The following is a 25,767-nucleotide window of genomic DNA, read 5'->3' as shown; positions in this document are numbered from 1 at the left end:
CAAGGTTTTTAAATATTTTTAATAAAATCTCAAAAATCTTAACCAGAGGCAGCCTTTGCCGCCAACCTCTTGTCTCTCTCCTCAGCAATGCTGAGCTTGACTCCCTTGCCTTTAGGCAGTGATACGTACGGCTTGGTGCCCTTGCCGATGATGAATACGTTCACTAACCTGAAACAATATTATATTTATTAAAATGTTTTCAAGCCTTGGAATTTTTACTCTTGTGTTAAAACATATTTAAGACATATGACTGGTTATTGTTTATTTCTTCATGCCTACGGAGCATTGGCTGTCTCAGCCTCGTGTTTTCATCAAAATTAACTTGTGCCTCACCATTATTTATTAGTACTGTGTGTGTTTTATTGTGAGGGTCATGATTTGTTTATTTTAGAGTGTGAGGTAATTACAGCTGATAGTCACAACGAAAGTGAAATAAAACAATTTATTTAAGAACCCTGTTCACAACATAGACAATGAAAACACCTGGTTGTCAGAAGATGATGGTTGGTTTGGGGAATAATGTAACCAGTTCAATTTTAATTAAACGTGTAAGTAGTTGGAACAACCATACAGCAATTCCCCCACTCAGTTGCGGTAATGGTTTGGCAATACTGTACATATTAACTTGTCTACAGCTCTGGCTGTTAGAGATAAATGAGAATAATAAGACTCAAGAGATAAATTAGTAATGAGTGCTTTATCAATAGGAACAGTAGGATTGAATTATTAGAAGTCAGGTCAACATCTCCAGTGAACCACGTATGCTGTGGAGTGTCTTCTCCTCAGAGCCATGTTTGGAACATAAAATGTATTCTACCAAAAAATGTTCGTAATGTTATAAGGAATTAAAAACAACTACATCCACAATGTCTTTTTTTACTATTGTGAAAACTGATAATAAGAGTTAGATTTAACATGGAATCGCCGAATGGAGACTCCGAACACAGCAGTGTGCAGAGGGATGATTATACCACCTAAGCTTTGCGAGACATTAGTAAGTACCAAGGCCCAAGGAGTAATTAATAAGGTAAAATATCAGCAAATAAAATACATTAAGAAAGCTAGTGTTAAAGAATACAAAAATGAAACTAAGTCTGCATAAATTATTACCACCTGAATTAAGAGGAAAACATTGCCTAAAATTAGTGGCATTAATTTCTGAATGGTCTCAAAATATTTTATTGGCATTTGTATTTTATATTATGGTAAACATAATAAACTGTATACGGTTTTATATTTCTGTTTGTTCTTTGAAATAAATTTATTATCTGTTGCTACCTCGATGATAGAAGCAAAAGATTACACGTATTACTTATTTAACAGATCGTATAGTGTATATTCTGAAATTTTTTGAAATATTTTTCCACATAAGTGATTTGGAATACATTTTTATACTTCACTGTTGACTATGGGTAATACTGATATGGTAGAGACCATCCAGTGACCAATAGTGATCTTTACTGTAGGCCAACTTTGACTGCAGTAGACATTTACATCTAATGCAGCTTCGATAATGGCCTGCAAATATAAAGATGTATTTATTCAATAGGCTTAAATGTCTACCTTACAGCTCTCAAGCATCTGTAATTAAATATTATCTTTTAGAACTGGCTTTAATTTTATTTCAGATTGTTAATATCATATGTCATTTATGTTGTTACTTATTTCAGATCTGTTACATAACAAAGTCTCTCAGTTGTTGTTATAATCAGTATTCTCATATAGAGCTAATAATTATGCACATCATAGAGACAAAGAATTGAGACAAAATGTGTCTTATTCTGTGTAAACTATAGGCTCGACCCATGTAGTAACGTTACAATGGTGGGAAGGCTTGATTCAATGCGAATGTAGGGTTTAGCTCCATGATGAAGAACTCGAACAAAATTTTAACTGAATCAATTCTGACCAAAGGATAGTCGAATGAGAGTACACAGCATCTGCTGTTTAGCCCAGATTGTTAATACGTAGTTGACTATCTTATAAAAACACTAAGTATTTACCTAAACCATATTATTTCACAATTTAGTGATTACTACATTCATTCTAACACATAATAACCACTATTTCAACATATTTTACCTTCAAAATCAACAAACTGCAACAAGAAATAAGACTCACTCAAACTAAAATGGTGTGAGCGGGACTCAGTTTTGAATTGGAATTCTGTGATGTCAAAGTTGAATAAAAAAAGCATTACAACGTTCAGTGTTCCTTCCCGTTTCCAATGGTATATTATAAATCATATCGATATTCACCAGTATAATTACTATAATAAGTGACAAAAGCAAAATATGCAAACAACAGATGTTCCATTGATTGCCGGTTGATGAGTTAACCCTCTAAGTGGCAAGCGCCGTCACAGCCGTCGCTTCACATTTAAGGCCGTTGCTCCGCAACCGTCCATTATTTTTAGGCCTAGTTTGAACTATCGTATTCTCCATGAAATTTCCTATACATATCATATAGTATAGCGTGTATTCATGTTACTAATGTTTGCTGGCTTAAATGATTCCGACGGTTTTCGTATGACCTGGCGGCAGACAAGAGAACAGCTGTCTACTCGTCTCGTCACTGTTTTGTTTGGCGACTTTGCGTACTGTTATTGTCAGTATATTATTGTTTATCGCGCTGATCGTGTTACCAGTAAATGTTTAGGTTATTCGTTCGTCATGGAAAATGTTGGGGTACTTTGGGATTATACCGACTACACCAGTATGAGGAACACAAACAAATAAATTTATAGAAAAAAAACATTATGGAACGAAAAAGCAACTCTTCAATTACAAACTTACAATGATTATTAATTGTTAATGGGTTTCCTGTGATGCCCAGAAAGCAGCAATATCAAGGATGAGTGAGTCTAGTGGATTTCCGCCTTCAGCAGCAACTGCCGACCGGCAACGCATATTTTAGATGTAGGTAACTAGTCATGATCTTGTAAAAAACGAATGGGTAAATCCCAAATTCTCATAGTGTCATCCATCACCAATCTATTACACACACAGTAAAACACGGAAGTACAACAAAGCGACAGACACTTCGGCACGAAAAGTACAAGAATGCGGCGCACAAGCTGAACGGGCGGCGAGAATCTGTAGTCACGTTATCTACTAGATCGGTCGACTTTGACCTCTATCTAAGGATGGGGAGGGGTTTGCGATAAGACAATTCCTGTTTTATATTTACGAAATATACTGTGCTATGACAAACTAAGCCACTATTATACTATTATAGGCCCTACACTACTGGGAGGAAAAGACAAGCCCCTTCTAGTGACATGGGAGTAAAAAAAACCAGTTTATACATAGATTTAGTTTTTCCCATCTAAATTTTTTGTTCTTGTAAATAGAAAAAAATGTATAAGAAGTAATTTGTTTAGAATAAAATTGTGTATATTCTGTGAATTTGACATTATTTTGTAGCTCCAGTAGTTTCAAAGTGACGGACAGTAGAACTTAAAAATTATTTTTTCTAAAAAAATTTTTTTTCCACATGTACAATGATATTAATCTGAAAATAATGGTAAGGCACCAAATATTATATTTATTCTTATTCTATAGTTCATAAGGAAAACAAAAATATATAATGTTGCTAGGTTATCACTTAGATAATATTTTCTAAAAATAAGTTTAACGATCACGGCAATTTACCCAAAAACGGCCTGCCACTGAGACCACAAATGACCGCCACTTATAGGGTTAAATGTTCCTACATTTCATGTTACAATGCTAGCATAAGAAGTCTACACTAAACAATAAAAACAAACATCTTTCATTTCAATTTTTTGTCAAGATACTTAAATAAAATATTAAATATAGGCTAATACAAATTTATACATATTAAAGTATTTCTGTACTTTACTGTTTTCACTATGGGTAATACTGATATGGTAGAGACCATCCAGTGACCAATAGTGATCTTTACTGTAGGCCAACTTTGACTGCAACAGACATTTACATCTACTGCAGCTTCGATAATGGCCTAAATATGGACACGGGGAAGAAATAGGAATTTTAAGATTAATGTGAAGTTAGAAGCACACATCTGCGATCTCTAGTGTCCATATCTAATTAACTATTACATTTAGAAATAGCATTATTTATTCTTAAGACTTCATACTATTTACGTTGATACTTATTTCAGATTTATTATATAACAAAGTCTCTCAGTTGTGGTTATAATCAGTATTCTCATATAGAGCTAATAATTATGCACATCATAGAGACAAAATCTGCCTTAGCCTGTGTTGGCTATAGGCAGATTCTAACAATGAGAATCATAAAACGTCACATTGGTGGTAAATTTATGCTCCAGTTCACCTTGCTCCTGTACTACGTTATGTGTATGAAATAAATAACAGAAACCCTGTTGAAGAGTTTCATGTTGCATTGTCAGGAAATAACATAGCATAATAATTTGACTCATGGACAATAACGCGTGTGCTTGCTTGTGTGTGTATATTCTGTTTGGCTTTTTTGTCAGCATGCTTAAATAACATATTAATATAATAAAAATTTATATGTATTAAAGTATTTCTGTACTTCCTGTTTTCACTATGTGTAATACTGACATGGGTAGAGACCATTCGGTGACAAATCGTGATCTTTACTGTAGACCAACTTTGACTGCAGCAGACATTTACATCTACTGCAGCTTCGATAATGACCTAAATATGGACATGGGGAAGAAATAGAAATTTTAAGATAGAAGACACCACATATCTTAGATTTCTAGTATCCATATCTAATTAACTATTCCATTTATAAATAGTGTTATTTATTATCACATAACGTCACAATGGTGGGAAGGGTTGATTCAATGTAAATATTGGGTTTAGCAATAGTGTTAGATTCAAAAATAAATTTAAACAGTTTTTAATTGATTTATCATGTTATAACTTTGAAGAGTTTTACTCCCAGAGCCATGTATTTTGATTTCTGAAGTCTAGTGGAATTAATTATAATTTGGTAATAAAAACAATTTAAATAATATTAAACCTATTTTCAACTATGGTAAGATTTTGAAAATAATTTACATTAAAAGGATTGTATATATGTGCAACTAATATAACATCACCTTGAATTTATTTATTAAGAATGACGCATTCATGTACATTTTATGTATGTCTTGAATAAAGATATTATTGATTGATTAAGCACCATTTCATGTTCTGCTTAATGCGGTGTCTGAGATCTGACTCAGAATGGACCGAAGTCAACATTGACAAACCAGTCAAGATGTCTGCAGCGGACAAGTTATTTTTCCAACATGGATTTACTTCCACTAGTGAACAGTTTTTATTTCACTCTATTTGTCACTTTCGCTTTTATAAAACGCGTGCACATGCACATATTTGTTAGGGGATGAACATTTGTTATTTTTATAATTTATGCAGATATCATTTTAATTATTAGTTTTAATCCTATTTCATACTGTTGTTAGTCTTTATTACTTATTAATGTATAATCTTGTAGTGTAAATGGTTTGTTTTGGACAATTGTATTGAGTAAGGTAAAAAATATATTATTTGCCCTCACTAACAAGTAAAAATATTATTCTTTAATTAATTTTGCATACCATATACGTATAATAACTGTGGTGAGGGGTATCCCAGCAGGGATATCACTTTTAGCTGGTTTATACCAGTTAAACCCATCACTGGACACAGAGTGGCACATCATTAACCGGAAATGATGAGATTCTGGGGCGCAAGGGTAATTTGATAGGCATAGTCTAATGCGGGAGATGACTGTTGACATTATTGTTGACTGTTGACACTTAAGAGTTTGCTGCCTAAGTGTCAAAGGTTCATGCTAGCCTCAACATGAGGATGTGCCACCCCGTCTGCTTTGATCAGAGAGGCTGGTTCAGAGTTGCCCCACCCCCCACTCTTTAGAAGGGACATAGCTTGAGATTAGTGCCCTAAATTCTTTCTCATGGATCTCAATAGGAGGTGGCCTAACCTAACTAACCTGAATCCAATGTTATGTAAACATTTCCCCAATTCTTGAGGCATCAACTCAATTTAACTGAAATATAAAGCGGTTGATTTTATATATTTAAGAACGATGTTTCAATCTAACTCCTATTTTGAATTTTGTTGGTCACATCAATATTTTCTACGGCGCATTTGAATTAAGTCGCACACATTTAAAGTGTAAATTTTACTAATGTAACTCACCTTGGGTAATACTAATAAGGTAGAAACCTTCCAGTGACCTTAGGTGGCAAGTTACTGTTGGCCAAGTTTTGACTGAACTGGATATTATATCTAATTCAGCTTCGATAATGGCCTATACATTGTCAAAATCATCGGAATGCTATAACAGTATACCGGTATAATTTCAATAGATAACAGTCACTGCAATTGTTTATGAAATTGGGAGTCTGGTAGCAGTAAAACAAACTAGTTTAGTAAGTTTTCTTAAAATGTACACAGAACTTAACTGTTATCACCAAAACAGGAGTTAATAATAACTATTTTTTATTATTATTATTAACTTATTATTATTATTAAGGAATCAAGATCTTGAGTTTGAAACTGGTTATACTGTAGCATAACAACAGTCTGAGTGTGAATGTGGCAATAATAATTTACTAAATAATAATAAATAATAAATCAATGCCTCACCAATGCAAACATTATTTAAAAATGAGGATGAATTGGAAAAGAGTGAGAACGGGAACATATGATTTTCAAATTTGCATTGACATAATAAATAAAATGTTCTTTTTAAAACGCACATTAAATATAAATTCCTTTTACTGTTGAAACCAATTTTAAATGTCTGTGATTTAAATGTGGGCTACTCTATAAATAACCCTTAAAGCACAGAAAAAGGATTTGGCCTGGATCCAATAAGCACACATCACAAGATTAAAAAATTCCATTGTTAAATTTAATGCATTTTCTGTTCTTGAAAGAAAAAAAGTTATATATAATAACTCTACTGGTACTGATGCATTGTACAGCTATATTCACCTTCAGCATGTCACATATCACCACACGAAATGACAATGAAAAATAGCACCAGTTATTGATTTATTTTAGGCGCAATATGCAATCCAATTAAATACAAAAGTGAGTAATTTTAAAACCATTTTTGCTATCTTTTTCAGGCTTGTATATTTAATTGGTTTTAGTAACATAAACTTCAAAGGCAATACAGATAATTAAAAATAGTATTTAAGTTGTAGGCACCATTCAATGCAATAATTATAAATAAATTCAAAATACAGAATAGAATGAAGTTCTCTCTAATAGATGGTTTAATTTTCTACCAAGCCATCTTATTTAAGTTTCCCAATGTTACTGAATTAAGAAAATACTTCAGATAAGAGATAAGATGAGAAAGGTGAACATAATTTTAAAAGTGCTAATGGAGTTACACGGGCGACATTGTATTCCAAAGCAGTTGCTAATTAATTTATATTTGATGAAAAGGCATATAATTTACAACATTACTGTTTTCACTATGGGTAATACTGATATGGTAGAGACCATCCAGTGACCAATAGTGATCTTTACTGTAGGCCAACTTTGACTGCAGCAGACATTTATGCCTAGTGCAGCTTCGATAATAGCCACGTTCAATTTTTTTTTGTTTCCCAATTACCACCTTTTCATGGAGTAAACAAAATTTAAGATTCAACTTTCAGTTATTTTATTGGATGCACATGGTAAAAACATATACTTATTGTGTTCCACAAACATCTTAGTGAATAATATTATTTCATCCACATCATAAAAGATGGAAGTCGTGGTTTTTCTGTATGCCACCGTTTTCACCAAGGAAAGCATAACTTATCTTAGTTTCTCTGTGGCAATAAACTATTTTCTTTATTTCACAGCAATATTTTCAATAAGGCAATTAAAATACAAAACAATATTACAGTAAATAAAACTATAATTCTATTACCTCAATATAACTGAGAACAAGGATACTTTATCAAAACATCGTCACACGTTACAGATTAGTTCTTTATTATTAATTGTATTAGTTTTTATTTTAGCGTTGTAAAAGTACTAAAAACGTTAAATCGATCTTGTAGCCAAGACATGTAAAAAACAAATAACAGCATAGTTTGGCAAGAACTTGGAATTAGCAATGTGCTGTTACTTTACATGAATACAAATGAATTAAATAAAAGAAATGTTTAACACTAAGTAGTTGGATTTTGTCTAATTGCCCAATATTTATTTTGTCCATTTCAATTATATAAAGATTAAACCCTTTCATAATGTAAGAAGTTTGAACTAATGCATTTATGGAGTAAGCAATGTTCTGAAATCAATATCAATGAGTGTAATATATATCTTAACAATTTAATTTTCACATAAGGCTGTTTTTATGAAACCAAATTTTTTAGTGATCTGAAGACCACCCAATTCGTTCCTTACCATGAGCAATACATATGGACAAATACAAATTCTACATTATAATGTCACTCATGTTTTCTCCACAATCCTTACGATTAATTTAATGCCATTAGTACCCAGAAAACAGACCACAAAACATATTTTACTATTGAGATTTTCAATCAGCAGAAGAAGAATCTTTCATTCCCACAAAAAATGATGACAATTAAGTTTTATAATGGTGTCTGTGACTTCGTCACAAATGAGGTACACGACAAGCAACCGTATTGGCTGAATTTAAAACATGCTTCATAGTGTAAAGGAACCTAAGCATAGTAAAGGAGATGATATGGCAGTCGCTGTTAAGCTGACGATGCTCTTGCCAAAAGGAATATTGAAATATAGGCATATTAACTTGAAATTAATTGGGCCTGGTGAGCCAATCCACTGGGGAACAAATAGACCCCAAAAGGTTACCAATAGAGGGAAACAATTCTATAATAGGTTTCTCAGTTTAAAACTTTTATCATCTTGGATCAATAGTAGCAAATACACAATACATCATTGAAACCAACAAAAATATTGAACCTGAGACAGAGTTTAAATAATTACCTCCTGCCAAACCATTAGAATGTACTGAAATGAATTTAGATACTTTACAACAGTTTCTAATTCTATGCCTGTTGAGGATAGCCTGTGGCCTCACGACCTAAGGCATTAGACTTTAGATCCGAATTATAGATAATGCAATCTTTCTTTCGGCACTGCAGAACTTGGATTGTAGAGTTTCAACATTAATCTGTTTGATTAAGATCATTGCACAGGCCATGCAGAATAAAGCAAAAGAAGGGGAATCAGCCTCATCTTAAAAATATTTTTTATCTGGCTGTAACTAATTATTTGCAACAATTCTCAACGAGCCCAAGTTACATCTATAATAAGGATGGTCATATTAAATCCTATACTGAGTCTTACACTAAGTATAGAACAAGTTACAATATTTTACCGGGTGGCAAATGTGTGACCATTGGTATCCTTGATGTGTACAATGTCGAAGGACCCGGGATGACGTTCTCTGTTGACAACTGTTCCCACTCGCCCCAAGTTCCTGCCTCCAGTGATCATACACAGGTTGCCTAAAACAAATCATTGCCCATTTATTTTTCCTACATTTTAAATTGTTCATTCGATTTAAGAACTGTAAAACTGCTCAAAATTATATAAAGGAAGACATCAAACTCGACTAATTAGTTAAATTTAATTGTTATATTTTGTTTGCAATTTCATCGATGAGTAAACAGCTTACATGAGCAATCTACATGCAATGCACCACCATACAAAATTTTAAAATCATATAAAACGCATAATTTAAAACAATACTAACTCTTGAATATTTATATACTAATCTCAGCCTCTCATAATAAGGTTTCTTCATATGCTTTCAGAAGTACCAATTGAAAAAATAAAATCATCGAGACTTTGTACAAAACTTGCAATAAAAACATTCCATGATCTTATAAAAAACAACACTGTGAATAATTTAAGACATCAGTGCATGCCAGCCATGGTCCAGATGAGCACCTGCTTATAAAACTAATTACACTAACGGGGTAATCAGTCTCTCATTCAAATATTTCTTCACTAGGTATCAGAAGTACCAATTGATCGATAAAAATCATAGAGACATTCATAAGCAGTTAGGTTTACTTAGTATAATCAAAAACACTGTGAATAATTTAAGACATCAGTGCATGCCAGCCATGGTCCAGATGAGCACCTGCTTATAAAACTAATTACACTAACGGGGTAATCAGTCTCTCATTCAAATATTTCTTCACTAGGTATCAGAAGTACCAATTGATCGATAAAAATCATCGAGACATTCATAAGCAGTTAGGTTTACTTAGTATAAGACCTACAAACAGATTGTAACATAACAATTTGATTAAGACGACAATTTGTCACATTAAATTTTTGCTGGTTCCCTTGCATCAACTTGTTAAAGTATTTAGTATATTTTCAAAGTAATACATCTTAGAATTTTAATCAATAAAAGGAATAGTGCAGTTATCAATTAAATACACAGAAGTACAATTTTATCTATTGAGTTGATATGTCAACTTTCAATGCCACTACATAGTATTATGTTGTATGGAAAATCCAATATATGGCTAACACATTTGAAATAAAACAAGTCTCATTTACGAGTTGTACGTGGTTACACATATTTTTCAATGCTTATTTAGTTTTTAGACTATTTCTAAGATAGTATGAAAAGTATTGATATTCAATTTTTTTATTCTTTCTTTGGTTTTTGTCGGTAGGCTTTACTTCTATTAGCAGAAAAATGTAATCTGAAATTCTTACTCCAACAATTTTTTTGTGTGATAAACTAATATTATGTTATAAGTGGAAACTTTCAGTAAATATTTTTACTAAAAAACAGCAACATAAGATTCTAATATGAAACTAACATATGTAATTTGTAAAATAAAATGCAAGCTCCATATTATTAAAAAAATGGTTTACATTAACTTGCAAAGGTCTTATAATAAAAAACAGCATAGAACATCACAGATTTTATATTCTGTTGGTCATTAATGAAAGTGACAAGCAAAGTACAAAATAAACGTAACAAAGAAAAAAAACATCATTATTTTGGTATAAATAGGCTAAGCAGCAAATTACAAATAGGCAATGGGATACATAATATGGATACTAATTTTAAAACATGCCTATGAAGGTAATTGTTAAATGTATTATAAGATAACAATTTTGAAATTTGATACCATTTGTATATTTTTTGAACTTGTACTTCATCAGTTCATATAACAGTGACACAAATGAGTAATTTATTTTTGAATACATCAGGTTAGGTTTAAAGTTAAACGTGTACATTATGTGGATGCCAAACATCTGAGCAAAATGCATTTGATTTATAAACAATGTTTCATAGCTCAGACATACAGTAAATTTCTTTAAATTTGGAATTTCAACAAACCTCATATATTTACAAATTTAAGCATAATACCAAAAATGACCAAACCCGAACAAATTATAAACAATAAAATCCATATGTATGCCGAATGATGTCAATAAACAACAAAAAGTATAAATTTTTAAAAAGATTTAACCTGGTCTGGAGAACTGTGCTACATTTCATATTTATTGATCTTACAAAGTGCAGAAATTTTACATTATAGTAATGAAAGTAGTCATCAAAAAAATGTTAGGCTCTGTACTATGGCTAGGAACAAGAGCACTACCAGTGTTGTATTGACAGAGACCTGCCCAGAACGGGAGTCCACAGACGTATACAAACACAGGTTTGTTATACCACAGATGTAACGCACGCACACAGACGTATACAAACACAGGTTTGTTATACCACAGATGTAACGCACGCACACAAACGTATACAAACACTGGTTTATTATACCACAGATGTAACGCACACAGTCACCCAGGCTGTGCACTCACTGTCTGTGGACGATGCTTAACCCTTTTAACCCCGACGTCCGTACTATACGGACTTCGTAAAAATGGCGTCAACTCCCGACGTCCGTATAGTGCGGACGTGCACTTTTTATTACTTTACTGGCCACCTATTTTACCAAATGCTTTGAAATTTCACAGACTTGTGCACAAAGATATTTTGCATCGAAATATATTAGTTTGTAATGGTTTGACTTCGTATTTTGTCAGTCTGTGACTGAGCAATTGCAGTTCGTCTCGACTGACTGCTCACGCTTGTTGCAGACAGCTGTATATCACGTGGTTGTGAATATTCCGTTTTCTTCACAGTTTTAGGTTAAAGCAGTGTAAAGTACGGCAGTTAAAGTTTAGTTTATTATTTGTTTGATTTCAAAATGAGTAAAAGACATCGTTCAAAGTCTCCCGTAAGTGAAAATACACTAATTAGTAACCTAGTTGCAAATGGTGTGGATGTGATTAGTGACAACGATTTGAGTGATGGATATCTTGAAAACATTTCTTCTGAATCCAGAAGGGGAATTATTTTTAAATTTAGATTATGAACAGTTTTAGTTATTTTGTCAGAAATAACTTTGGTTTTATGTTTATTTTAAGTACTGTGAATTTCAAAGGTCTTGTTACATTGCCTTGCCCAGAAATGGCAAAAAGAAAAATTTACACAGCTTTACAAAAATTGATGTTACTCCACTTGTAAATAAGGTAGGCCTATAAATTTTGTTTCCTTTTATTAAGGATTAAATATATCATAAAGTAAATGAGTATTTTTGTGTCAAGTATTTTTTATCTATATGGTTTCTATGATCAAACTTGAAATTTTTTCATTTTTATTTATTTTTTATATATGTATATGTATGTAAAAAAAGTTACTTTCAAAATAATAATTTTATTTGTATATTTCTGTAAGCTACATGTATAAAGAAGTAAAACAAAAAAAGAATTACCTAAATATCTTAAAAAATAACTGAGTTATGAATTTTTTACAAAACCCAATACATTTTGTCTGAAAATGGCTTGGGATTTCTGGCACATCACTTGATTTAATGGCCGGGGTTAAAAGGGTTAATTTTCCTTGTACTAATTCTTGGTCAACTGTTTCCTTATTTGATTATAATCAGAGGCTTATAATTTTGATCAAAAATATTAAAATTATTTATTTATATCTTGAAATGATGTAATGAGTACATGTTTGGCTCAATACTATGGCTAGAAGCAACAACTGCAGCCAACTCTCAGAGCCTTGCCGAAGTGCTGTGTAGACAGTGACCTACCCAGAACAGGAGGCCACAGTTTAACAGACACAGGCTTTCTGTACCACAGATGTAACGCACACAGTCACTCTGGCTGTGCGCTGACTGTTCTGTGGATGATAAACACTACTAACATTAAAAATAGAAGAAATTAAAAATGTGAACTGGAATTAAAGAAATATTTTGTAAAGATGAATATTAAAACGTTAATTATTCGTAAGTAATAATTAAATTAAACTCTCACATTTTAAGATTTATGTAATGCTATTTACTATATGTGATGCAGAAACGCAATATTTTTTACTTTGACAGTAGCCTAGATGTTAAATTTTCCCAAGCCATTACAAACCCTTGTACTAACATTAACCTTCTTCAGTTATTTGATTACAAGTATTTCTCAGTTGTGTTGTTCTCAGAAAAAATAATGAATCACAACGTTTCAAAGGATTGGCTCTGTAACATCTTCACTGAACAACTTAAATATAAATGTTTGTTTAAAAGTATAATTGACGCAGCCTTTTATTCATTTTTAGTTGGTTGCAGTACTACTGAATGAATGCATTGTTCTTGTTTTGACCATATATTAAACTAATAAGCAATGTTTAACTTCCAACAAATGTGGAGCCAATTAGAACACAATAAACTTGACTACCATAAGGTAACTAGCAACATTTTAAATTAGCTTTATAGTTATATTGCTAATGTTATCATATTAGCAAATCTTAAATGCAAACTGAGTGGTCTTCAGTGGTGATGACAAGTACTTTCTTAGAGTACCGAAGTACCAAAAGTAGTTTTTGAGAAAAATTTTAGTTTAAAACCAGAAAGGATGTATGTTTTTAAACAAATCTAAAAATTTTGCTTTATTATAATTAAGTTCAGAAATTACTTTATTGTCATAGAAGGCAGGCTTAAAAGTGCTGTTTCTTAAAAAATTCACAAAAATAGAACATTGAAAAAAAATCACAACACTGGAATTGTAATTAACACTGACATTGTAAATTGATTCTAGCAAAAGACTTCTCTTTAGGTTTTGTTAATATATTCATGTAATTTACAAATTTTTCTGTGCAAATGAATGTTATAATGCTTTTGTTATCATTAGCTAAATGCATTACTATATTCTACTTCTAAAGAATATGTGCATGCTTCGTAACAATTTAAAAATCCTACTAAATCAGACAAGTGGGCCTAGCAACATGGGAAAATAAGCCATGGAATGTTTCTCCTCTAATAAGACATTTGACGCTAATGTAATTCTCCAAGAATATACAAATAAAGAATATTGTCTATTGCCATTTCTTATTACATACAGTAGTAATAATTCAGATCTGTTATTTCAAGGCGATTTTCAATATGTTCATGTAGTCTTGGTTTTACAAAGCTTATTATAGTACATCTAATCTAAATTAGCTAAAATTATTAAGCTTTTGATAAAAAGCATTATGATACTTATGTTTTGTTGTTCTCAGAAAAAAGAATGAATCACAATGTTTCAAAGGATTGGCTCTGTAACATCTTCACTGAACAACTTAAATATAAATTTTTGTTTAAAAGTATAAATGACCTAGCCTTTTACTCATTTTTAGTTGGTTGCAGTAATACTGAATGAGTGTATCATCCTTGTTTTGACCATATACTGTATTAAACTATCAGCAATGTTTAATTTCCAACAAATGTGGAACCAATTAGGGCCCAACAAACTGGACTACCATAATGTAACTAGCAAAATGTTACATAAGCTTCATAGTTATATATTGCTGATGTTATCATATTAGCAAAGCTTAAATGCAAACTGAGTGGTCTTCAGTGGTGATGTCAAGTATTTTCTTAGAGTAATGAAGCGTTAACTGTTGTACCAAAAGTAGTTTTTAAGAAAAAATTTAGTTTAAAACCAGTAGAGATGAATTTTTTTTTAAACAAATCTAGAAATTTTGCTTTTATTATAAATAAGTTTGGAAACTGCACGCATTTATTTGTCATAAAGGTCAGTCTTAAAAGTGAGTTAAGTTTCTTAAAAAAAGTCACCTGAATAATGCATTGAAAAAAAAAAAAAAAATCACAGAACGCTAGAATCATAATTAACACTAAAAATGTTACATCATTTTATCCCTTCAACGCACTATTTAATTTGAACTGAACACCCCTTAAGTGGTCCACTTAATTTCTTGTTTTTCACAGTTTTGTGACAACATTACCTATACATACATTAAATGATTTTCTGATAAGCTATACTTGTAAAAGTGATTGTATTGCTAAAATATAAGTATACCCATACAAACATGTACAAAATACCATTACAAAATGTTTTAAGACAGTTTACTGGAAGTTATTTGCTGTACTTATATTAGAAATTTGCAACTGTGTGATATGTCTTGAAGCAGTCCTCTAGACATAGGCCAACCTCACATTGGGGACACCAGTAGATAGATTGTGTCCCTTCTTCTGCCATGTTTGTAGCAAGCCACACATCTCCTTTGAGGCTTTGCTTTTTTCCAAGTGGGTGGAATCTTTTCAATAAAATGTCTTTCAGTTAGGCACATTGGTGGAGGCTCAGCCCAGAATTGTAATGTTTAGCATACGCTTGAAGACTTTCATGTACCATTTAGTACCTCTTTTCCTTTCCAGTAGATAGTTCTCTAGCATTTGATCTCTAAGGTCCACACCCCCCATATTCTTATTATATTCTACTACAATACCAAACAAATAAACAGCTAAAACAATAACATCGTCATGCCAGCAGACAAAGTCATTTCACATTCAATTGCGTAGTTAGAAACAGCTGACAGCAAGCGCCAACTTGATCGATGTTTTTCGTCTACTATAAACTACATGTTGAAATGGCTTTCGATAAATAGGTATCGATACACCGATAGTTCATTTCATCTTCTTTCCAACGATGTATAACTTGAATGTATTACACCGAAAAATATTCGTTATAAGATCAGACTGCGCGATGCATACAGCGTACGTCGAAGGGCTAGCAAAAGACTTCTCTTTTAAGTTTTATTAATATATTCATGTAATTTACAAGTTTTTCTGTGCAACTGAACATTATAATGCTTTCGTTATCATTAGCTAAATGCACTACAATAATCTATTTTTAAAGAACATGTGCATAACAACTTTAAAAACCTACTTAAATAAGACAAGTGGGCATGGCAACGTGGGAAACTATGGAATATTTCTTCTCTAATCAGACATTTGACGCTAATGTAATTCTCCAAGAATATTGTCAATTGCCATTTCCTATTACAGTAGTAATAACTCAAAATCTGTTATTTTAAGATGATTTAGAAAAATACATTTAAGTACTCAAAAACTTATACAGAGTAATAACTGCAGGAAAAAACACAGCATTACCCTTTCTTTGTAGGAATCACGTCTCATTCTGGATAAATTAATGTGTAGTGTTAATCTTTTTAAATTTGTTCATGTAGTCTTTGGTCTTCAAATTTCATTACAGTACATTTAATCTTAATTAGCTGAAATTATTAAGCTTTTGATAACCAGCATTACGATACCTATGTTTTGTTGTTCTCAGAAGAAAGAATGTTTCACAGCATTTCAAAGGATTGGCTCTGTAAGATCATCACTGAACAACTTTACTCAAATTTTTGTTTTTGGTGTAATCTATTATATTCTCTAGACTGCTGAAATATTATGTTTCTAATTAATAATTTTAACAAGCATAATTTCAAGTAAGGTTCACTATCAACAAGATATAATAAATCCATGATTATAATATTAGTGTCCAGAAATGAAGCTTATATATATTATGACTAAAAAATTTCAAAACAATTCAAACAAATTTCTCATGCCGTTTCATGTCTATAACTAACTTGCTCAACCAATAATTTGATAGCCTATTAAGAAATGATTAAGACTGGAAGAAATTTTATGAAGGCTTAAGGTATGTAGCTAATGTTTTAGAATCCTGAAATATAACACTGACCTGAATCAAATCGGATGTAATCTGTGATTTTCGAAGACGCGATGTCAACTTGCACTGTGTCATTCACTTTAATAAGTGGATCCGGATACCGGATGGTTCTCCCGTCGTGTGTCACCAAAAATGGGATTCCTTTGGGACCGGTCTGAACCCGCTTGACTTTGCACAGCTTGTACTAAACATTCAAACAGTTCTTTCTCAGATATAGAATTTAGCACAACTAAAAATAAGAATTATTTTGATTCTGAGTCACTTCTAAGTCAATTTTATTTACAAGCAACTTAGCTTTATTTAACATGTCCACTGCGGCATGAGTGACTAATAGTAGTACACTTAAACCTACTCTATTTAGCAGAATGTATTTTTTAACAGTTTGATAAAGATTTAATTAGGAATTGAAGTAAAAAGTAATATAGTTTATATTTATTACAATAAACAGTACAATTATGTATGAGTGGTTCATGCTGCGCATATAAACTCTATGACTTCACCTACAGCGTTCTAGTGTAGTGCTGACTTCCACTACCCTATCATTAGCTTAAGTCCACTTTCTTCACGAGTCATCAGTGACTCATACCACACAGATATAATGCATTTTTATGTCACTGGTAGATGTGGAAAAGATAACAAAAATTCAGCAACAAACGTGTTAAGTTTTAAAACATTTTATAACCAAATTTGTGAAAAAATATAGACTGTTATATTTGCAACAAGTTAGCTATCATACTGAAAACTTTTGTAAAACAATCATGTTTAAATGCTAACAGAAAAGTGGCTCTTTCATTCAAACTTTCCTTTTGAATAAAGTTGTTTTTAGACACCAATGGTAACACAGTTAAGATGGACACCATGAATATTTACGTATTCATTAACAATAGAAACATAATTCACATTTTTGCTACCTAACAAGTCTTAAAAAATTAAGAAGTTTAAGTACTTTCCTTCTATATGACAATCTCTTCAGTTATAAGCAAAAAATCATATATTTCATAACGTTGGAACAAAATCTCATCATATAAGATTGTCTTTGAACCAACGCAGTTTGTTTTTTTGGTCACAACAATGAAAATATAAACTTACAACCAATAAAATATCTTACTTTGGCTTCTTCATCTGTGATTCTATGGATGGTAAATCTTCCCTTGACATCATAGATCAAACGGAAGAATTCTCCAGTCTTTTCAATTGTCACAACATCTAGAAACAAAGTCCCTTATTAATGTTAATTTTATAAAGTACCTACTTTAAAATTAATGTATACATAACGTAACTATGGTGGGAAGAGTTGATTCAATATGAATGTTGAGTTTCAGTTCTCTGTAAGTAAGACTAATGTTATTTTGAGTTGATTTAAAAAAATCCAGTTTGTCAAAATTAATTTCCTGTTTCTTGGACAAAAAACATCATTTTTTTTTAGAAAGCTCTACCAGTACTGATAGTTGCGTCTTAAGATAACAACGTAGCACATGGTTACGTGTAGACATACTGTACAGTAATATTGTCAGACAGAACGATCATAAAGGAATAGCATTGGTTAGTAATTGATTTTTGTGTGACATGCCAACTTGATTCCCAATGGTCATAAATCAATACATGTACGCAATCCTACACATTCGCAGCACTTAGCACTATTCCGATGTTACAGACAAATAAGTATGCTGCATTTAAGGGTCAAGTACCAGGTAAAAAATTTCCGATTCATGATTAAATTTTAAATGCTACATAAGCAGTATTAAACTGTAATTCATATAGGGTGACAAAATTTTTATCACTAACTTACAAAATGAAAGAAGTATATGAAAGAAGAAATCCCATGTTTTGTCACCAGCCACAAGTAGGACTATTCACTATCACCATGTTCCTTTGTATATTTTCCTATGTATTTTAATGTTGCATTTTTATAATGATACAAAAAATATAGAGAAACCACATACTGTAATCATCTGTACATCACTTTATGATAACTATAAAATATCATCAAACTAATAGCAACTCAACTCTTGAGATATTTTTACTTTGTCACTGTGGCTAGTATTCAGATGTTTAACCCTTATAACGTCAGTATATCTTTTCACGACTTCCAGCAAACGGCACAATATATAAAAAAAAAAAATTTAAATGTGTAAAGTTCATTTTTATTTTTACTTTCTATAATTATGGTAAGTATAAAAAAGTAAAAATTTTAAAATTATAAAGTCACTGTACTCAGGATCGTCAATGTTAACGAGACATGTTATTTATCACTAATAATGAACACGGTACTTTGGAATTATATCGACCACACCCAGACATGAATCGTTATTTGACATTTTGCTTCTACTGATTACTAGATTAGCGTAGAACAATATTTCGTCAATATAAAACAGGAATTGTCTTATCGCAAACCCCTCCCCATCCTCAGACAGAGGTCAAAGTCGAGCGGTCTAGTAGATAACGTGATTGCAGAGTCTCGCCGCCCGTTCAGATGATGCGTCGCTTTGTTGTACTTCCGTGTTTTACCTTTACATTTCTCCAAACACAAAAATTCAATAAAAACAAACATGATCAAACTAAAACTAAACTCTTTATTGAAAAAACACTCAAAACTTGTTTTTATTCTTGATCATACTCCGCCACCCAAAATGCGAGTGCCAATCCTTCTCGCTGATGTCAACGAAAGAAAAACATCCCTCGAGATAGTACCTATCAGTAAAATATCAAATTCTAGAGGATCTGATCAGAAATATAAATTGAATTGTAATGGAAAGGCAATTATGTACCGCGCAAATCATGTGATGCCGCGTGGCCTGTCGTAATCGGGATTCTCGAGAAAGATAAGATAACAGCGACAACAATACCGATCACAATGCCTGGAAATGCTTGTAAGTTTGTAATTTTGTAATTAAAGAGTTGTTTTTTTTTTTTTTTCGTTCTATCATGTTTGTTTAGCTATAAATTTATATTTTTGTGTTCTTCATAATGGTGCGGTCGGTAGAATCCCAAAGTACCTGAACACTAAATAGGTGACACTAAACACTAAAATGACACTAAAAACACTAAATGAATACTAAAACTAAGATATCAATACTTTTAACAAATAAATAAAAACCATATAAACAGAAAACACGACGAAGGAAACCGACTCAGCGATGGTTAGACACGCACTACCTGAAGCCAAACTGCAAACAAAAGCGCGCGCGCTGTACGGCGTCTGTGCCGTGTGGCGGGGAGAGTGTCTAGACACCGCGTCTATTGTTTCAAACAATGTAACGCGACAGCTATATTTTGACGCTTGACATAGGTCAATAACCCACACACATGGTTGACGCATACCGTTAGTGACATTGATCGGATTTAAAAGGAACTTAAATTTGCTATAGACGCAGTTTTGTGTCGATGCGCCGTACCGCGTCTTTGCCGTTTGGAGATAGTTTGTCTATGCGCCATACGGCGTCTGTGACGTTATAAGGGTTAACCCTCCATCAGGCGCTTAAAATTAGAAACACCATCAGGCGCTCACGGAGGTTTCCTCCAGGTTAGCGAATAATGGGTATCATAGTTGTTTAAACTGTTTTTATTTGTTTAAATATTCATACTGATTTAATTACAATGTAATATATTAATTTTTAGAAATTAAATAAAAATTACTCTCTTATGTAATGAATTTCTCAAATAAGAAATTCAAAATCTTAAAAAACGTTATTGTATAAAATAACAACATGATTTATTTTAAGGAATAATGCAATTAATTGTAAAAATGTTTAACCTACTATAATAATATATGGAAATTAACTTAGTTTTAACTTCTTACAAAAACGACTTACTTCAATTCTTGAGATATTATATAATTGTAATGTTAATTATTACTCTGAAATAAAAATGTATTCTTTACTAACAATTTTTTTAAACACTACACAAAGTTTCAAAACATTTTCCTTCTGGTTCTTATAACGACAATGTTCACTCCATAAACAGTACTGAAATGTTCCCTAGCACACGGGTACTGTACTGACAAGTCTCTCGTCTTCATTCTCCATTTCACAAAATTCAAATAAAATATATTTTAAAACTTAAAAAGAAACCATCACAGGTCACACATTTAGGCGCACACGGATTATTACTCCATAAAAAGTAAACACAATAAGGCGCTCACGGAGATTTCGTCCAAGCACTACAAACACAACATCGGGCGCTCACGGAGGAATCGTCCAGTCTCGCACGGAAGTAGACCTCATACTGACAGATTTTGACAAAGATAAGCGGGAGGCTATTGTTCCGCTTCCGCGAAAGATGCTCGTGAAGTACACTGCGGGAAACGACTGCCAACATTAGAAAAGTAGTACTATTTTTAAAAATAAAAAATACACGGAGGAAAACTCCGTTTAGCGCCCGATGTAGGGTTAACCCATTGCGGATCACTGACGGATCAGCTGTGCTCGTCACGCAGCGGCCGGGCCTAACGGCACGATGACGAGCTCAGGTCGCAAAAGCGGTCTGCTTTTAAGTTTCCCTCCAAAAAGTTCTATTAATGTCTGCTAGATTAGGCGATCGTCTTCACTTGTCAACTAAGAGTGTTTAACAACGGTCTACATTCAGAGTTTTCAAAAGTTTTATAAATATACTACAAATTGCAGTTGTATATCGAAGTTGAAAAATCATTCATATGAGTTTACTCTCTGCTTTTTAGCGCTTCTGATTGGTTCTTTTCCTCAGGTGTTGTTATAATAGTAACTAGTATCGCATTTTATGGTATAATTTGCGTGTCATAATATATGCTCATCGAAATGGAAAACTTACGATCGTCTAAACTTGATCGATATATATTAGAGTGTTAGTGAGAGTAATGGCCTAGACAGTGACAATGAAGACATAGTGCGCTTATGTCCACGCCAGTGCGTGAATGAAGCATGCGACTTTGAGGTTAGTGACACAGAACTAACAAACGCAGACATACATGTTGGCGGGTTTGTGAGTATACAATAGGGAGTGATACGATTTGGAGCACCTTTGTTGTTCATTCGGCCGCTGACCGTAAATTAATTCATGCCCACGCGCCAAAACAATACAATCCGCAATGGGTTAACCTAAACTATCCACTACTTCAAAGTGAAAAAGAATATAACAGTGCACTAAAGTTACAATGCAAAACTAAATGTTATCTGCTACTACATTGTAATAAAAACTCACCCATAAATCCCGCAGGGTAATTTGGATCAGTTCTGACTTTTCCATCAACCTTTATTAACCTCTGCATGACAATTTTCTTCACTTCACAGTTAGTGAGGGCATACTTCAAGCGGTTACGCAAGAAGATTACCAAAGGTAAAGATTCACGGAGCTTGTGAGGTCCAGTGCTGGGTCTGGGAGCATAGACTCCCCCCAGCTTGTCCAACATCCATGCTTTGGGGGCGTGAAGACGCTTCAAGTGCTTCTTGGGCCCACGAGCCTGTAAACAAAAAATAACATTTGAATATAACGATTAAAACTAATATAAAAATCAACAGTTAATCTAGTTCAATTTACATATGGAATAAAGTGTAATTCTGGTAGCTAGGAACTCATGACATAAACTCAATGAATTTTATACAACAGTCTTAATCAGCAAACTTGTGACCCTTTTGTAGTTTTATGCAAACTACATGATTTGTGTAGACAATATTCCATTGACCAACCTATCGGTGGCAATCAAGGACTATTCCAAGCATACATTTTTCCAGTGTGCCCACTTATATACAAGCTGAAAAAGATCCATGAACACTTAAGGCAATTTCAGTTTGCAACATAAAAATTGTATAACTCCTTAGATCAAGATAGACAAATGTACCAAGTTTCAAGTTTTAATGACCTTTCTATTGAAAGTTATTGCACAGATGGACTGTCCTTTGACCCCAAAATCAATGGGTTCTTGAAACCCATGGAAATAAATTATTTTCCAAATTCTATTTAAAAGATCTTATAAATGATCTTCAATAGTTATTTATACTATATTAAACCAATAAACTACCTTACTGTACTTCTTGAAAAAAAAATCGCATGAATTTTAATTATGCATGTGATCCCACCTATCCTACCAGAGTACCCAGTACCTTATTTTGAAGGCTGATCATTCTGCAAGACCGAGCTACAGTTTTGATTACTTCCATCTCTCACCTAACCATTCCACCCTAGCATTGGCTATCTATCACCAGACATAATAACAGATTATAGGCTACTCTTGTCTAGTTTACACTAGCAGAATGACATTATGTAAGCTATACAAACTTTAATGTGAAAGTTTATTCGGCTCAGTTGGAAGTTTGTAGAATTTAATAATTGGAATATAAAAAATTTATATTTTTATGAGGACATGCAATCAATATCTTGAAAACCACTTGATACAACAAATTGCCAATTACAAAAATGTTCTAGAAAGTGGAAAGTGTTATGGGCAGTTCATATCTTTAAATTTTTCCTTTAAGTCCATACAAAATGGAGTTAAGGAACTTTTTGTTTTATTTTTGAAGTTGAATTGGCCAACATATGTGCTAGAATCAAAGCCAACATACAAAGCTAACCAACAAATGTAGCCAGAGATCATTTATAACATCAATTTTTGCACAAACTTTCAACTGGTTTCAGAATTTTACTTGACAGTTCTTAGTGATTGCAAATTCATGAGATTTATATGTAATTCATAAATATGAGACTGTTTAACCCTTTGAGTGCCACAGCGTCGCTAATTTTGACGGTACGAAAAGTGCATAAAGTGCCAGCGTCGCCAATTTTGACGTTTTGTATTTCGATAATATTTTATATAGTACAAGATTATTTTGGCCAAATAATCAGACGGCTGTATTCAATAGGTTTCAAACTATCAATAAATACGAGTTTTATGTTGTTTCTCTACTATTTTATCTGTGAAAATTATGTTGTTTGGGTACTTATCAAGAAGCCACTATTTTTGGACGAGTTTTCCTTATCGGGGACAAAATAAATTATAGTATTAAGAACAACTGACTTTATTTAACCTATTTTGGAATTTCCAAGTTATTACGACAATCAATTAAATCAAAAACTATAAGAACAACGTTTCATTATTCGAAAATGTCAAGTCATTCGTGTGTCTATTTGGAGACGATTTGGAGATAGGAAGTATGACTCATCGAGTATTTTTAGATTCATTATGGAAGAAGGAACGTATAATGAAGTTTATTTTGATCTCTGATAAGGAAAACTCCTCCAAAAATAGTGGGGGGCTGTTATAAGTACCTGTACGATGATTCTGTCTGTCTTCCAGTCACGCGACGTAGCGGATGAGTACTGTGTTGCGTAACGGCCTTTCTTGTTCTTTACGTGCCGATAACCAAGCATTTGAGTAAATACAAAATAAAATAGTAACTTATACAGTATTTTACTGTATTTCTTTACAAAAGTAATGTATGATTTGAGCTGTGTTCAAGCGAAAAAACGTGAATTTTCAGTGTAAATATTATTAGGGTTATTATTTAGTAAATGTAAACTTTTACGTAAATATGTTAGCAAGTATTTGTTTTTAAATTTACTAATCATATTTATTTGTGTTGTATTAATGTTTTATTAGATTTATTGGGAAAACTACATCATTACTAAGTAATTTCTAAACTCTGACAAATGAAGTACAGTTTATAAAATGTCGGTACCGGGCAGCATTTTGTTAATACATATAATGCCATGTTTTTAAAATTCTAGAATAAGATATTACACATGGGTTTTTATTTAGAATCATATGGCCTTTATTATAGTATAAAGAAAAAAAATCTTAAAAAATGCCGTATACACGCAAATTAGGTCGAAACTTAACTTTTTATACAAAAGTAAAAAACTTTTTTTATACATACTGAAATTTTTATATTTTTATAAATCAAATTTTATTTGTAACGACATGTATCATATTCTGCATTTAATAAGAAAAACAACAACAACAAAATGATGGAAATCTGTTTGGTAGTTATTTTACAACAGCTTTTTTCCCAAAAGCTTACAAATATGCGAAAAACAGCGTGGCACTTTATGCATATGCCTTCGGAAAATACCCGTGGCACTCAAAGGGTTAAGATACAATTTAATAAGCATTCCAGAACACCAATTTTTCCCCTCTAAGTTCATAAATAACAGAAGGTGAATTTAAAAAAAAGTTAAAACATCCGCTATATTGCAACTAGATTGGCCAAGCTGGCCAATGAACTTAGACAATACATATAAATCACAATGTACATGTTGCCTTGTACTATACAAATATTGGCTCAAAATGTTTTTATAAACACCTAGCAATGTTTACAATAGCTACAGGAAAAGGAGCTAGCTCCTTAAATCCGAAGTATCCTGTTTGTAGTGAAGAGATGAAAACTTGAAGGAATTAAAGGTGGATATCAAATACTGTTTCCCTACAAGTAAACATCAGAACAAACAGAACATTGCAAAAAACGCACTTGAAAAGATTTATGAACATTTAAAATTTTGTCTTATGAATATACCGAAAATCATGTACTATTTTAGATTGGTTAAAGTAATCGTAGAAACTACACTGCTTAACAGACTTTAAAGTTTTGATATTTTAAATTATCTGAAACAAACACATTTCTTTTACATATAAAAGTATAACTTCTCTATATTAACATTTTTTAAGCCTAAAACGAAATTCAGCTCGACATCATCGTTCAAAATTTATTCAAAGTAAAAAAGTGTTTGGAAATAAATTAAAAAAATGGGTTTTA

General features: G+C 32.3%; 1 protein-coding gene and 2 non-coding genes across 3 annotated transcripts in view; all 3 read right to left on the bottom strand.

The window, feature by feature from the left end:
* LOC124357146 (40S ribosomal protein S4) overlaps positions 1 to 25,767 on the bottom strand; it is a 30,513-nt gene continuing 4,746 nt past the window's right edge. The window contains exons 2-6 of the mRNA XM_046808645.1: positions 22,223 to 22,481; positions 18,156 to 18,253; positions 17,060 to 17,231; positions 9,369 to 9,498; positions 1 to 168 (exon numbers count right to left, since the gene is read on the bottom strand). Of these exons, the coding sequence (XP_046664601.1) occupies positions 39 to 168; positions 9,369 to 9,498; positions 17,060 to 17,231; positions 18,156 to 18,253; positions 22,223 to 22,481 (789 nt within the window). The 3' untranslated portion in view covers positions 1 to 38. The remainder of the gene's footprint in view (positions 169 to 9,368; positions 9,499 to 17,059; positions 17,232 to 18,155; positions 18,254 to 22,222; positions 22,482 to 25,767) is intronic.
* Positions 3,862 to 3,988, bottom strand: LOC124358793. The gene has a single exon (XR_006922077.1). It is a non-coding gene; the product is annotated as a small nucleolar RNA SNORA16B/SNORA16A family (small nucleolar RNA).
* Positions 7,466 to 7,592, bottom strand: LOC124358794. Its single transcript, XR_006922078.1, has one exon. It is a non-coding gene; the product is annotated as a small nucleolar RNA SNORA16B/SNORA16A family (small nucleolar RNA).

Source organism: Homalodisca vitripennis, chromosome 3, assembly GCF_021130785.1.
Source record: "Homalodisca vitripennis isolate AUS2020 chromosome 3, UT_GWSS_2.1, whole genome shotgun sequence".
Classification (NCBI taxonomy): Eukaryota; Metazoa; Arthropoda; class Insecta; order Hemiptera; family Cicadellidae; genus Homalodisca; species Homalodisca vitripennis.
The sequence above is the reverse complement of the archived record's forward strand: the minus strand, read 5'-3'. Positions and strand labels throughout refer to the sequence as shown.